Genomic DNA, 15,982 nt, shown 5'->3' on the forward strand with positions numbered 1-15,982 from the left:
CCAAACCAAAGTTAGCATTTAACCGCGAGGATTATAATGCACTTAAGAGTATATGGTATGGCGGTATCATAGAGCAGATATAAGGACATGGTTCCGAAAGCTGCAGACAGGCTCAGCTCATGCTAGAGCACCATCTCACACATAACCAAGCACTCTGCCTCCAGGATTGTTAAGGCCTGCCATAGGAGTGACTTATAGGTTACTATGTGTCTATATATAAGTAGGTATAGGAATACTATACCTAAGCAAGGGGTGATTACACGACCTTGCCCCAGCTGAGTGATCAGCCAGTTGTGTCTATTTGAGTGGCCAGCCAGGGGTGGCATAATACATGCTGCAGCCCCTGGTAGGCCTTGGTCACACCTATGCCCTGAGTACATAAGGTACACTTTTACAGGGGCTCATAAGGTGAACCAATTCCCAATTGTGGGTATACCTAGAGTACATGGTGTGAATTTAGAGAGAGTTCATCTGTGCTGTGGGTCTGATTAGCAGGCCCACAGCCATATCTGTGTCGAAAACCAGTAAAGCAAAGCAAAAAGTGGGGGTGACCATAGGAAGCAGACCCTACTCTCCTACAGGGTGGTAGCACACCGCTGACTTCCCAGCACAGTTCGCCCCTTATCATTATGGTAAATGCAGTTTGCAGTTCGCGCTTACTTGTTATTTTGCTGGAGTGTTCCACCAAAGTTGGTGCAGATTAGTGCTGTCATCTCTAGACACGTGTTTCTGGATTTTATCCTTCATCAGTAGAGATCAAAAACTATTTTCTTCTGGGGTTTGCTGAGCTGGCTGCCACATTTCTTACAGGTCTCCGTACCTCTCACAGGACACGTGCTCTGTGCAAGGGTCTGTTAGTGTTAGTCACATGCACGCTGCGGCACTTCGGCAGTAGAGAGCAGAGAGCAGCAAACGCCACAGCAAACCGCCACACCAAACCACCACGCCACGGGCCGCGTGTAGCCGCAAGGAGAGGAGAGGAAAAGCTACGGCGGTCGGAAGTAAACCTACGGCTGATGCGAGAGCTTTGGAGCTTTGGAGGGCTTTTGGAGAGCTTTGGAGCCGCTTCGGAGCTTTGGAGCCGCAGAGCCAACCCGGAGATGAGAAGAGGTGAGAGGCGGCCCTGAGGCAGTACGGGGGGAAGCTGACAAGCTGTGTTACCGCCGGCTCTGAGTACGGTAGGGAGAAGCAGTGGAAGCAGCGATCCTGGCGGCACTGAGCACCGTGGGATAAAACTGCAAAAACTGTGTAGCTGACACGAGTGCTCTGCAGGAACTACTTGAACCGGGGCCGCTGCGAGTACTGTGAGAGCTGTGAGACCCCTGGTTTCTGTTGTGTGTTGCTGTGGGAGTCGCAATCAGCTGTATCCCTGCTTTGGAGTCGCGTTTGGGGCAGAGAACAAAGGTGCCAGCAGCTCTGATTACAGCAAGGCGTTATTACTGTGGAGGGCTGGGAGTAAGCTTGGATATCCCAGCACCCTGTGAGCATTTTTACCAGTTGGTGAAGCGGGGTCTCAAGGAAAGCCACCGCACGCCAAAGGAGCGGAGGCGCTGAGGCACTGAGGCTGGTTTTGCAGAGAAGGCTCAGTGGTGGAAGGCTCGGTGGTGGAAGAGCCGCGACAGACTGAGAACCTATTGACAGGCATCAGGCAGCAGTAGCCAGAGGCTTGTAGCAGGAACGTCGACCGTTAAAAGCCTCATCAGACCTGTTAATTGCCAAGCACCAGTCATAGCGCCCGACCCCTGAGGCTGTGCAGGAAGGCATTATTCTAAACCACATTTTCCAGGCCGCTGGTCATTGGGCCATTGGGTGCCAACGGATGCGACCTAGGCGCCCGGACTGCCCTGGTGATATGAGATCAGGACGTGTTCGTGGATGCCCCACGAATAAAGGGGGGGCAAACAAACGCACAAATAAACGCAAAAGATCGCCGAAAGCTCTCGCAAGAGAAGAGCCACCGACCAAAACCAGGCAAACAACTCAGAGCGAAGGCTCGCTAATTGATATAACAAGCGACAAATCCGACTATAACAGCCTGAGTAGTGAACAACCGACAAAAGCAGAAAAGAGCAGCAAAACAAAAACCAGCCTCGCAATGCTTCAAAAAAAATGTATACAAAGTTTCATTTTTTAAGAAATGCGGGGGGGACACTACTCTCAAACATCAATGAATCTTCAGGCTTACAGCAACCCATTGAACCATCTCAGCTTTCCCAGCCTGTGCAGCACACTGGCTTACTGCCAGCAATCAACAGCAAGGGAAGCCCCAGCCCTACGGCTAGGGGACCTCTACAAGTGACATCAACCCCTCAGCGTGACAAAAGCTCCATCTTAAGGTCTGTTACAACCAAAGAGATAAAGCCAGGAATGAAATTAGTCTTAGAAGCAAACCTTATTCAAGTGCACAGGGCAAATAATAATACAAAAAGCCTGCCTATAAACACCCCACAAAAGCTTCATAGGCCCTGGCACTACTGCTAATGGAAATTCTTGTGAGGGCAACATACCCGGTAAGGGAGGCGAAGTCGACGGATCTACGAACTGCATTGCAATAAGCCAAGAAGAAACAAAGTATCTCAGCGACAATAACGAAGCAAATGTAAACATTGAAAAGGAGCGCTGGGAACAGAACGACTCAATTCTGGGAAACCAAACTTTAACCCATATCGAACAAGTAATTGACCACAATATTACGTTGAGGCCTGGGAAGGATACGGCCCACACTGACAGGTCACCAACCTCGCCGCTAGAGGTAATAGAAATATCCTCATATCTGGGTAAGGAAGAGTGGGAAGATCTTTTAGCTGCATACACTCAAGATAACAGTAAAAGTGAGACAAATACCAAAGTGCCGAATACGCCTATTATAATAAGCGATGCTTCTCATGAACAGCCAATGAAGGATATGGGGGCTTCAGACGGGCCAAAAAAGCCCCACAACTGCAGAAAATCACGACGAAACCCCAGAGCTCACAAAGCATGAAAGCGCCTGGTGCAGTTTACTCAAAACAACACAACTCCTGGTAGAAGCCCTTAACTATCAGTCGGATAAAATGGACACTCAATTGACGCTACTTGACACACTGGCTGTATTTGTGGTTGCCATTGATGGGAAGTTGGGCACGCTAAATACGCTTTTTCAAAACAAATTGGCTCAGCCAAATCAAGGCTTGGGGAATTATAGAGAGGGATGCGGATGTGGCCCAATCATCGATAAATTGGCAACATTACCAACAATATTGAGCGACCTGTGTACACAGCTCAGAAGGCCATCTAAGTGCAAATAAAGCAATCCCTGCGATAGCTCCGTCAAGGCGGACATAGACAACTCAAGGTCCAAAGAAGCGCCGGTGAAACCGGAACTATAGATCCTCCACTCTTTGAAAATGCGGAGGAAGATAAAGCAAACTTAAAAATGAATGCCAAGCAAAGACGAGCAAAAAAACGCAAAGGCAGGAAATACAAAATTGACTCAACGGAAAGGCTTTTTGCACCTCTTTGGGAATATTCCAACTATGGAACAAAGCGCAGCTCAACTCGAGGGTGTCACGTGTTTTTCGGAATGCGAGGAAGTCATTAATATATCTGAGACTCCTACCGAGGTAACAACCATTAATGGGATAGGGTGCAACAGTAAAAACGAAACAAAAACCTCGGAAAAATATGGGATTTGTACAGAAAAAGCGCCCGAAACAGGAACACAAAATTCATGTTTCCCAATCGGTGAACTCGGCAACATAACCCTTAAACCAAGCGCAGAACAGGCACAAAAAAGCAGCAGGCAGCCCGGCCCCAACTTCCCGCATATAAAAAACCAAGAACACACTCGGGTTGCGAAGCCTGAGAATAATCCGGAACTAGATAACGTAGAAATGGGCAAAGGGCTGCCAGAAAGCTATCTACCTATAATTACCCAAGGAACATCGTCTACAAAGAGAGAAGAAGAACCACCCATTACTGGGACAGCGGATCTCATATGCTTTATCTCCAGGCCTGGAGATAATTATCACCCGGCCGGGCAGCCAGCATGGAATCAGCACACCATCGGCCGAGATCTAAGAATAACTGCACTTAATACAAACCAGCTTAAAACAACTGCAATACGACTAGTAGAGGACTCGCGACCCAGCCTTCCCAAAATAGAGGGAGGGCTGTCAAACGAACAAAGAAACGTTGAAGAGTCTGCAAGAAATCAGCATATACCTGGCCGAGAGCTAAGAGTCACCGCACCTAATTCTAATCAAACGAAAACAACTGCAATAAGACTAGTAAAGGAAATGCGATCTAGCCAATCGAAAATAGAGAGTGGGCTGACAAGCGAACAAAGAAACGCAACAGGTGTCATTTGGTTCAATCCGGACTACACCTCGCAAGGAAGACATGACACACTGAACAGAGGCAACATCTTACGGCTGCTATCCCATATTCCCTCTTTGGCAGAAGTAAAAAGCTCGGAATTAGTTTCCATTGAATTTATAGCCGATGAAGTCACAGGCAGAGAAAAAAACAAAAGCAACTTGGATATCCTTGGCAACTTCACAAAAAATATATGCCGAAGCTGAAACCTTTAAAAACTGGGGGATCACAATAAAACCATATACAAAGCCAAGATATCCTGATATTCTTGTCCCGGCGGAAAATGAGGCAGAACAAGCCATCACAAAAAATCTCAGAAACTCGGTCCTGAGAGGAGTTGTAGGGCCAGGGGGCAATAACGCCGAGCAACATAACGAGATCACCCGACGTACTGCAGATGAATATACACAACTATCTGGACTGCCCGACCCAAGATGGACAGCCAGAACTTTAAATAATAATGAATGACAAATTAGCCCCAAGCCAATGGAGAGCGCTCATGACTTATTGAGAATATGCTCTTGGAACATTAATGGCTTGGCACCTAAAAAACCTGACTCAGAGTTTATGACCTACATTAGAAACTTCGATGTCGTGGCATTTCAAGAAACATGGCTCGCAGATCCCCCGCACCGTCATGGTTACTTACGCTTTTACTCCACTGCAAAAGGATAGCTAAATATGGGCACCCTCAAGGCGGCCTAGTAACTTATATATCGGCCACAAGTACCTTGACGGCTAAAGAAGTCGGACCAACTTCTACAGTCTCGCTGGCTGTCAATATTCACCTGTCACAACTTAAAACAAGTACCGTTGACACCGACTTTACTTTAATCAACGTCTATATCCACCCTAGAAGGAAAAGAAAAGCAGCCAACGACCTTTGCAGCTTTATGGAGACTTGCATAAGGGAAAGACCCATAAGAAATGTCGTTCTCACTGGGGACTTCAACCTTAACCTCATGGGTACCACACAAGAAGACGAACCACTAATTCAAAATGCAATCTGGGACATTCCATCACAAGTGACTCCACAACTCTCCAAGCAAACAAAGCTAGGCAATAAGACTTTAAAAGATCTGGAATACTTCAACATCAGGGCGCTAAATGGAAGGACCTCTGGAGACAACCCCTCAGCCGCAACTTTTCATTCAACAAGAACAAGCAGCATCCTAGACTATACCTTTATTTCATTACCACTATTCCAGTTTCTTAAAATCATACCAGATAGGCCGCAGCGGAGACAGCGATCACTGCCCCCAAGAAACCATCTTTAAGATAGAAAAGCCCAACTTTGAGCAATCTAAAGACCTGAAAGAGTCAATCCATACCGTCAATTTCAAAAAAATTAAATATTCAGCAGCTATAGACGAAACTCTAGTGGAAAGAGCAAAACAGCATCTTGGGAGCTGCTCTGGATCCAGCGAAACCACGAAATGGGAACAATTTACAAACAACATGTCTACATATGCAACAAGATCTAAGCCACAGTCACAAACAGGCAATGAAAGATCGGGCAAATTCTCTCAAGAACATAAAAGTAAAATTAGAGGCATAAAAACCAGAATCTATCGCACAATGAGAGAGCTCCAACAGGTACCCAAGGACACAGCAAAGCACGACCAATTACGGAAATTAAAATCAACATTGAAAAAATCAAAATGGGAAGCAAACAAATCTGCTGAGGACAAATTATGGGCGAGACTTCACGCTGACATTAAACGGATCGATGGGGCAAGGTTCTGGAAATCAATAAACTCATTCATAAGACCAACGCACCATGGGATCTCATCTAACATCTCAGAGGACACATGGGCAAACTATCTTGGTACCCATTTTAACCAGGCTGAGGGAAACAACCAGGACCAGGAGCTTGCTACCTACAAAAAACCTCCAACGAGCAATGACATAAGCTCCAGAGAATGGCCCTCTCCGAGCGAAACAGGGAATTTGCCGAACTTGAAAAACATCATTCAGCGCCAAATCAAGAAGGGAAGAAGAGAGGGAGCTCCAGGGCCGAATGGAATCCCGCCAATTCTTTACAAACAAGATGCGGCAGGCTGGGCAGCAGCCCTGGAACCCCTTTTTTTAGAGATAAGACATTTCAACATCCTGCCAAGCTCCTGGAAGGGCTCAATTATCTCCCCAATTTACAAGGCAGGAGATAAGGCTTCCCCTCAAAACTATCGATTGGTGGCTTTAATTGACAACGAGGCAAAATATTTTGCAGGCATCCTTCTAGAAGAGCGGAGGGCCTGGGCAACTGAGAGATCCTTAATCCCGGCAAACCAGACAGGCTTTGCCAAATCAGTAGGCACAATGACTAATATTTTGAGAATGGGCATGCTCATAGACAAGGCAGAATCTAACAAAATGCCCATTCATTTCTGCTTCATTGACTATAAGGCCGCTTTTGACCATATAAACCGGAACCTCTTATGGTCTAAACTGAACAACTGGGGGATATCGAGACCACTTTTGGACCTGCTAATTAACCTCCACACAGAGACCTGGGTACAGATAAAGGTGGTGGATGGATCCGTTTTGTCCAGGCGCATACAGACCAACAAGGGCCTGAAACTGGGCTGCGTCCTGGCCCCCACCCTATTTAACTTGTTCCTAAGCGACCTGGTCCCCATTTTAAACGGTTGTAACTCCCACGCTCCGAAGCTAGGGGGACTGCATCTACCTTGTCTACTATATGCTGATGATATCGTCCTTATAAGTTATACCAAGGTAGGAATTCAACATCTCCTGACTGCAACACAAAGCTACTCAGATAAAAATGAGCTTACAATAAACCTTGAGAAAACACAGACAATGACCATCAGCAGGAAAAAAAGGAAACTAACATCATGGTACTGGAGCAAGACAAGAATTGGAGATACCCCAACATATAAATACTTAGGAGTGAAGATTGACAACAGTGGGCAGTTCTCCGCCCAGAGAACGAGTATACGAGGGAAAGGGTTATCTCTGGCAATTTCGCTGAAGTCTCTAAACCTCAAACTTTCTGGCCCCTCTCTTCTGCCCCTGACGCAAGTAATCCGCGCTAAACTTCTCCCAACAATTACCTATGGGAGCGAGGCACTTAGAGGAAGGGATGCCAAGATCCTTGATAATACAATAACAGCCGCCTACAGAATCATCTTCAGCCTGCCCAAACAAACCTCACCAGCTCAAATCAGGCTATAATTTGGCATCGAGCAACAGCTCCTAGCAAGGCAGGGAGCCTACATGATAGCCTGGGACAAAGTGAGGAAGTCAAAACAGGGAACATTAAATGAATATTTGTGGAGTGAGTTAGTACAACATCCGTCCTCAGCAGCAGCCAAGTTCCTATTGGACAGCCGGATGAACACGGGACTAGAGCAGCTCTGGGATACCCCAGTAAATCATATAACTTTAAAAAAATTGATCAAGAAATCGATCAAACCGCTATCATGGGTCCAAGATAAGGCAGCCCTCTCCAAAAGAACGCATGGTTGGATGACCCTAAACTCGTACACTACTAAGGCACCACAGAGCTACCTTGGCGAGGGATACTCCAAATCCGTCAAAATGCGCTTCTTAAAGCATAGGCTGGGCCTGCTACCCTGTATTCAAAATCTCCCGCGCTGGACTAAAATAAAAGCTGATCCCCTTTGTCGGCTATGTGGCTTGGGGCAAGAGGACATGCTGCACTTGATATGCTCTTGCGAGAAATTACATGATGAACGGAAACACTTGTTGAAACAACACTTCAATCGGCAAGGAATCCGCACACGAAGGAAGGCAGTTCTGGCTTGCTTTTCTCCCCATGACTCTCGCTTGAGCTGTAGCATCGTAAAATTTATGAAGGCGGTGGAAAAAAAGATGCCTGAAATAAATCTTTAACGGTCCCTGTACTATTGATCTAATCCCGCTTTGTCGAATGACATTACTGACTCAAAGAGCTTATGGGGACATCAGGAAAGTAGAAATATTTTATAATTATAAAGCTGAACTTTAAAAAAAAAAAAAAAAAAAAAAAACTTTATTGCTTACGAAGTTGCTGCGTGCACATTCGAACCAAGGAAATGTGAATGTTTTATTCTCCTTTATTACAATTGTACTTTTATTATTCTCTGTTCCTAACCTATTCTTGTATTGCAATGGTTTTAAGTAACTATGCGAAATAAAATTATTACTATTACTATTACTCTCACAGGCGCACAGGTGCATCTCCACTAGCTCGTCAGCTACATGGCTCAAGGGAGCCTTTTGAAACAGGAAGGGGTGGGAGCACACTGCTGACTTCCCAGCACAGTTCGCCCCTTAGCATTATGGTAAATGCAGTTTACAGTACGCGCTTACTTGGTATTTTGCTGGAGTGTTTCACCAAAGTTGGTGCAGATTAGTGCTGTCATGTCTAGACACCCGTGTTTCTGGATTTTATCCTTCACCAGCTCAGCAACCCCATAAATTCGAATTGCCTAATCACTACTGATGACGGATAACAATCCAGAAACATGTGTCTAGAGATGGCCAGCACTAATCTGCACCTACCTGGTGAAACACTCGAGAGACTTTGCAAGTACACACAATTGGCGAACTGCATTTACCACGATGCCTAGGGGCTAACCTGCTGTGAGGTGAAGCAGTGTGATCCCACATTTGTTTCCTGTTCAATCACATCATGCTCCGGACTCCACCGTCTGTCTCTTGCCCACTCCTTCAGCGCCTTCTACAGCACCTTGGTGTCTGTGAAGATTCTAGACTGTCCCTGCCTGTTCACTCGCATTCTCACCGGGTATGTAAATGTAAATGTAAATGTAGGTGTACTTATATAGCGCAAACCTGTCACCCAAAGGGCATCCTGGCGCTTGCTTAGGGAACCCGTCCTGGTATTCCCCTGTGAGAAACCCCGGCAGGGTGTCCACAAGGTGAAAGCCAGGCATCCCGCCGCGAGGGGCCGTAGTGGAGATTAAGCAAGCTATTGCCCAGAGTTGCAGAGTGTGACCCCGTGATTCGAGTAGGCACCGGAGCGAGAATTGTCGAGTCCGTGGAATTTTGAGCCCGAGACCCGCCGAGGCGGGGAATCGAACCCTGGTCCACGGTCGATCTCAGCTTCCGGGTCTGCCGCCTCTAACCACTGAGCCACGCTTCTTCGGTATGACATGGCTTAATCGATATTTTGATCTCGCAGTTGCTTTTTGAGTGGAGCAAACTGCTTGGTCCTCCTGGACCAGAACAGTAAAGTCAGGGTAAAGTGAGATCGTGGACTCCTCCTAATGCAAGGACTGTTTTTCTCTAGCTAGCCTCAAGGCCGTGTCCCGGTCCCTGGAGTGCAGGAGTTTAGCAATGATGGGCAGCTGTGGGGCCCCAGGTTTTGGCCTCGGGCCCAGTGAGCGGTGGGCTCTTTCTACCACAAACATGTTGGAGAACTGGTCAGGGCCCAGCAGGGTGTGAAGTCCTTTTTCCTCAGAGTTCCATGTTCCCCACCTGCGTTGACTCTGGCAAACCCGTAATGCGTATGTTACATCTCCTGGAACGGGCTTCGAGGCCTCTCGCCTTATCTTGCAAGGTTTGTAACACTTTGGTCATCTGTTTTTGTACTGTGTTCATATCGGTTTGCGCCTCAACTTCGGTGACCCGTTGTTCTGCCATGTCCATCCTCTCCACTTGCTTATCCATACGTTCTGCCATCCTATCCATCCGATACGACTGGAAATCCAATTTAGAGTCTATGGCGGTCAGACTTACCTGCAAGCTTTTCTGCGTAGAGACCAGCATGGAGCGCATATCCCCATCGTCCTGCTCCGTGGTCCCATCTCGTTCTTCAGGGCCTTCCTCCGGTGTATTGTCTCTGGTCCTCGATTTTCTCTGATCGAAGGTTAATTTCGGCTGAGCTTGATCTACTTTTCCCATCGCTACGGTGGGGCGCCTCTCACACAACGCACTTTGTCCCATGGTCAGTTATGCCAGAGGTTACACTACTCAGGTTCAAGGGATCAGGTTGTACAGGGGTTTCACACTTGCCAGGCGCAGCCAATGACCCGTATCTGTTCACCAAAGGGCGGTACAATCAGCCCCGCAGTCCGGACCTCATGCAAACTTGACCAATGAGGTATGCGCTCATATCTTTATCCTCACCTCCACTGGATGGTCATGCGTCCTCCGAACGCCAGGCTACGGGTTTACCAACGTGTATGTTGCGGCCCAGGCCTGCAGAACCCGGCTCTCCCCCAGTCTCACTTAGGTAGCTGCGCTAGTCTTTCTCAGTGACTCCAGTAACCAACTGCGCCACGTCAGTCCATTAACAAGAGGGCGGGAAAACACTCCTGCTTAACTCTGCGGATTGCTGCCTATTCTGCACACAGCTTCCCAGAGGGGGTGAGGATTAATCGAGGCCCCTGCTAGGCACCGCGTCGGGTCTCAGCTGAGGGCCCGCCACCACTCATCCCCAAGCCGCTCACCCTTCTGCCAGTCCATTTTCGCACCATCACCTCCCAGCGGCAGGCGCTCCTGCAGGCAGCACCTTCACCAGTGGGGGGGGGGGGTAATGCGGATCCCAGTTTATAGCGGGTAATCTACCTCTGGCAGGGATCGGAGCGCTGCACGCCTCAGGCGGCTATACCCATCAGCTCAGGCCCGGACGCACAGTGGGAAGCAGTCATCACCCTGGGGCGGCTCCTCCTGCACCCGGCTTCCCGGCATCAACCTCCTGCCGAGCCCCGATCGGCCTCTTGGACCCCAGCAGAGTAGTCAAATCGCTGTCAGTCGCGCCACTCAGCAACTCCGCACTTCAGTCCTACCAGGTCTGCAGTGCCGGGTGGATCTCGCCCCTCCACGTCTCAGCAGAGCTGGCCCGGTCGCGTTCAGCTTCAAGGATTGCGTCGTGCAGCGGCGGAGTTCAGCCTCTTACACCGCTCAAAGCGCAACCAGTGCTCGGGGACTTTCCCTCGATCGCCAGGGAGAGGTAATTGCAATCTTTATTTTCGCTCTAATGCAGGATTTTTGACAGATTTGTAGATGGTTCTACGGAACACTCTGCTCAGGCCACCATTTTAGGTGCTGGCAAGCTCTGCGCCGCTCCCCCCGCCCCCATTTAAGATTATATTTATGAAATGGAAAAACACAACATCACAGAGAGAGAAAAGGGCTCATTCATGTAAAATGTATACAATTATTATGCAATTATAAGTAGCTATCAATGCAACCTGCCGCAAACTAGTCATGTTCACAAACGCATTTAAATGAGGCATTATTTTCTAACATGTCGAAACTCACCTACACTATAATTATTGTTCTTCACAGTGATTGAAGTCATTGAGATACACTCTTAATAGTTCTAAGGTTTAGTATTTTTTTGTATTAAAAATAAATAAATGAGAGAAACATTTTGTCTCTGTGTAAGTATACAACAGGCGTAACGGCGCGCCAATACGGGGCAAAAATAGTCCTAGATAATGTTTGCTTAGCTTAACACAGTAAGAAGGTTTACTTTTGGCCATATTTGATTAACAGAATGTCTTTTCATATAATTTGTAACTAATTTCTCTAGAAGATTGTCATGTAATATCTCCTATTATTTGGTTGGTGTATTTAAACAAATATTTCAGAAACTTTTTTTTTAATCATTCAGAATGTGATTGAAGGGATTCTTAGAATACATGTTTTCATTTATAACTATTCAAAGTTTAATTTGTGTTTTTAGGCCAGCTGGAGGAAGTGAGAAATGGACTGCCACAGCATGTGATTTTCTGAAACAATATTTGACAGGCTCAGTTGCTCACCTCATCTTAGAGGTATGTTATTTGTTTTATCATTGTTTTATTTTTTTGTGACATATTTTTATTAATTTTCTTGACATTACAAGTCTCACAAACAATTGTTCTTGGTGTGTCCATTTCACTATAGTAGCGAAAACAAATACTAAACTATTCTACCCGCCCCCACACCCCTTACAGACTCAGCCTTACATTTATACATGCTTGGCAGTCAGCACTACAGTATAAACATTTGTACATAAGAAGACAGTTACATTCCATATCCTTTGAATTATATAATGAGCATACAACATCCCGCGTCTTTTCCACCATATTTTTGTAAGCGATACCAGTAAGTATGTTTGGGTCCTTCTATTATTGCTACACATCAGTAGCTATAAATTCTTCCAACATCGCGTTCCATTCCATTGAAATGCTGTTCTTACTCAATCCTCTATGATCCTCTCACTTAAGTTCAGCACCCTCAGCCCTACACCATCTTACCATTTCATTATACCAATCTAATACCGATGGTGATTTGGCAGTCTTCAATCTCATAGTAATATTTCTTCTTAGCTAATAACAGAGCCGAATTTGCGGACAGGGCTTCCCTTCTTTCCTTTTGGACCCAATCCTAATTGACAATACTCAAATGAGACACTGTTCCTTACTGGGGCAACACTATTCATTATTCTGTGTACTGATGACCAGTAATGGGTTAATCTCAGACAGTCCCATAACATATGTAGTAAAGCTGCATTTGAGGAGTGGCGTAGGGGACAAGTATCTTCGGTGTCTGGAATCATTAAGTTTAGTTTGTGCGGAGTCAAGTAGGCATGGTGGACAATCATGAGCTATATGAATTAAAATTTTGAATCCTGGATACCTTTCTTGGGTATTCCAATAGTTTTCCCCATTCTTTATCCTTGAGCACATGGCCTATGTCTGTGTTCCATTTGTCCTAAGTGTTCCGGAGTGGCACTACAGTGTGCGTTTGAATCCCTCGGTACAGCCATTTTATTTAGTGACTACCGTTGCCCATCAAGTATTGCATGTGGGTTAACTCGTGTGTTGGAGGTCCTGTTCCCTCTAGGGCCCAAGCCGTTCGGATATATCGAGTGATATTTGCATGGAGCAGAAATAATATGTTTGGCACCCACTGTGCTCTCACAAATGTGTTGTGGTTCATCAATGCACCATCTGTAAAAAACATGCCCACTGTGGTCACACCCATCTCTGCCCAAGCAGATATATGCCTAAGTGTTAACCCCCTGATGGTAAGGGGGAGTCCCAGTAGGGGATATTAGGAGCATAAGGGGTCAGTGTCTTTGTATAACATGTTTCCAATACAACAATGCAGTTCTTAACAGCCGTGGCACTGTCGGAGGAATTTTGCTGTTTGGTAGCAAAAGTGTATTTAATTCCCTCCGCTCCCAGGCATGGCGAGTCATGGCCATTTCTTGTAAATTGCGGACTGCAATACAATAAGCCAACCACTGCAATTGGCCAGCATAACAATAAGCTTTGAGGTCTGGTACTCCCAATCCCCTTTGTTTCGTATCCAATTGTAGTTTAGTGCGCCCTATCGTTCTACGTCTCGCCCCCCCATATTAATTCTATTAGGACGGAATCTAGCAGTTTAAACACCTGTGTTATAATGATTGGTAAAATAATATAGTAGTCTAGGGAGTACCACCATTTTGGCAATGGCTACTCGTCCCGGCACCGATATTGTCAGTGAGGTCCAGAATCTTATTTGTGCTTTAAGCGCTACATTAGTTTCGTTTAGATTTCCATCTCAAATATCCTCCGTCTCTTCATATATCTGGATTCCGAGATATCTGAAAGTAACGGTCGCTGTTTGAAATCTTCAGTGTCCAAAGCGTATTGGGTCACCAGAAAAATACACAAATGAATTGTTTTCATTTATGGAAAGACCTGAGAGCCGCTGAAATGTAGCAAAAATTGTGGGTATTGGGTCATAATTCTCATTAAGATTATTGAAATATGATATGAGGTCATCCGCATATGCCGAAATAATGTGCTTCTCTCTTCCCACTCCAATCCCCTATGTTCTGCCATGGTACGAAGTTTAAGAAGTAGAGGCTCCAAGACTAAAATCAATAATAAACGTGAAAGCAGGTAACCTTGTCTGGTACCCTTTGCTATCGTGTATTATCTGAAAGAGACACGTTAGTGTTAGATTCCTTACCTTAGAATATCCCCAGGCGTCAGACTGGATCCGGAAAGTTTTTCGTCAGCAGTACCCCTGCCCGTCGGTATGTGGCGTTGTGCAGCTCTGCGTCCATCGCTGGCGTCTTAAGCGTGGAGATGACGTCACGGAGACTACTTAGGCGCCACCAATGCGCGCTGACCTCAGTTCTTTCTTTTTCCGCGCCAGCAAGCGCAGATCCGGTTAGAGCACGTACCCTAGTCACTTTTTGACTAACTCTTTGGAGACTTTTGTCTCTACTTCTTTAAGTCTTGACTCCTGGTGCAGAGTACGGATGCCTGGGTTTAAATCCTGCGGGGCCTGCTGCTGTACAATGTCGGTGGCCGACCCCCACGACGTTTGTTTCTACTGTCTGGAGCGCTTGTTCCTACTGTCTGGCCATGGCTCCGAAGGCTTTGCAGGAGTGGTCCCGAAAGCTGCTGGAGGCCCGGCAGTCGTCTCCACGCCGTTCGTGGTCTAGGGGTCGCTCGAGGGACTGACCGCGGAGCCATCATCACCGCTCCTCGAGGTTGAAGTCTTCACCCTCAGAATCGGGTAAGAGACGTCACAAGAAAGTCTAAGAAGCGTTTACGCTCTCAGACGTCCCCCCATCGGTCTTCGGATGAGGGGCCTAGGGGTTCTTCTCCTGCCGCTCCGTTGCGAGCCTGAGAGTCCCGGGGCCTACCCACCTTATCCGGGTCCGTCGGCGACTCTGGCCCAGGTGCAAGAGTTTCTTGCCACCATGGACCGCCTTTTCTGGCCCAGGGCTCCCGCCGGCGTGCCTTCGGGTCCCTATTGAGGGCTCTTGCTTGCCGTTGGCCAACCACCACCGGCGCCGCCGCCGGCTCTGGCGCCGCAAGGTCCTCCGGCGGCTCCGGCGCTGCAGGGTCCTCCGCCAGCTGCTCTGGCACCCCCTCTGCTCCGTACCTGTTACCGTAATGGGTCCCGTTTGTCCCACCTCCACCCTTGCCTGGGTTTCTGGACAACTTTGCTCTGGCTTGGCACCCTAATTGGGACATGGAGCCGTACCGGCGCCGGGAACGGCGCCATTGGAGCATTTGTGTTCCCATTGTGCCCCCCACCACCGCTGCTGTCTGTGCCTTGGGCCGTGGAGGAGGAGGATGACTGGGAGGGATCGGAGGACCTTGTTGCACGGCAGATCTGAAAGAAACAGGTTAGTATTAGATTCCTTACTTTAGAATATCCCCAGTGTAAGTTATAAAGGGGGTGGCCCTTAAAACTCTTAGACCTGGGTCATTACATAGGTACAAGAAAACGTGGTCCGAATCAATTTGCAAAAAAACGTTAGGTATTACTTCATACCAATATACACCACATATTTGTTAAATGCAATTAAATTAAGTTAGAGATGCAAAATTTCAAGTCAGTTTGCATTTAGCAAAAGTTTACTCATATAGATTTCATCAAAGAAATGTTATCATCAGCGTTCAACATTAATTCAATGTAATTGTACGATCATTACATGAAAGGTGCTCTCAGTGTGAGAAGGAGGGGAGGGGAAGTGAAGAGGTAGTGAGGGACTGGGTAAAGGTGGTGTGACATTGATACCATCACAGTAAAATCAAAAACGCCTTTACAAACAAGTTAATATTAATGTTCCCAAATCACATCACACATAGGTAAGATATATTCTTTTTTTTAAATCCTATGGTGTGTTAGGTTG

At 46.9% G+C, this 15,982-nt stretch overlaps 1 protein-coding gene across 1 annotated transcript in view; it reads left to right on the forward strand.

The window, feature by feature from the left end:
* The window catches only part of RNF17 (ring finger protein 17), a 3,010,943-nt gene that overhangs the window by 2,134,785 nt on the left and 860,176 nt on the right, over nucleotides 1-15,982 (forward strand). Inside the window, exon 27 of the mRNA XM_078657063.1 lies at nucleotides 12,035-12,125. Within this exon, the coding sequence (XP_078513189.1) occupies nucleotides 12,035-12,125 (91 nt within the window). The remainder of the gene's footprint in view (nucleotides 1-12,034; nucleotides 12,126-15,982) is intronic.

This window comes from Lissotriton helveticus, chromosome 8 (genome assembly GCF_964261635.1).
Source record: "Lissotriton helveticus chromosome 8, aLisHel1.1, whole genome shotgun sequence".
Classification (NCBI taxonomy): domain Eukaryota; kingdom Metazoa; phylum Chordata; class Amphibia; order Caudata; family Salamandridae; genus Lissotriton; species Lissotriton helveticus.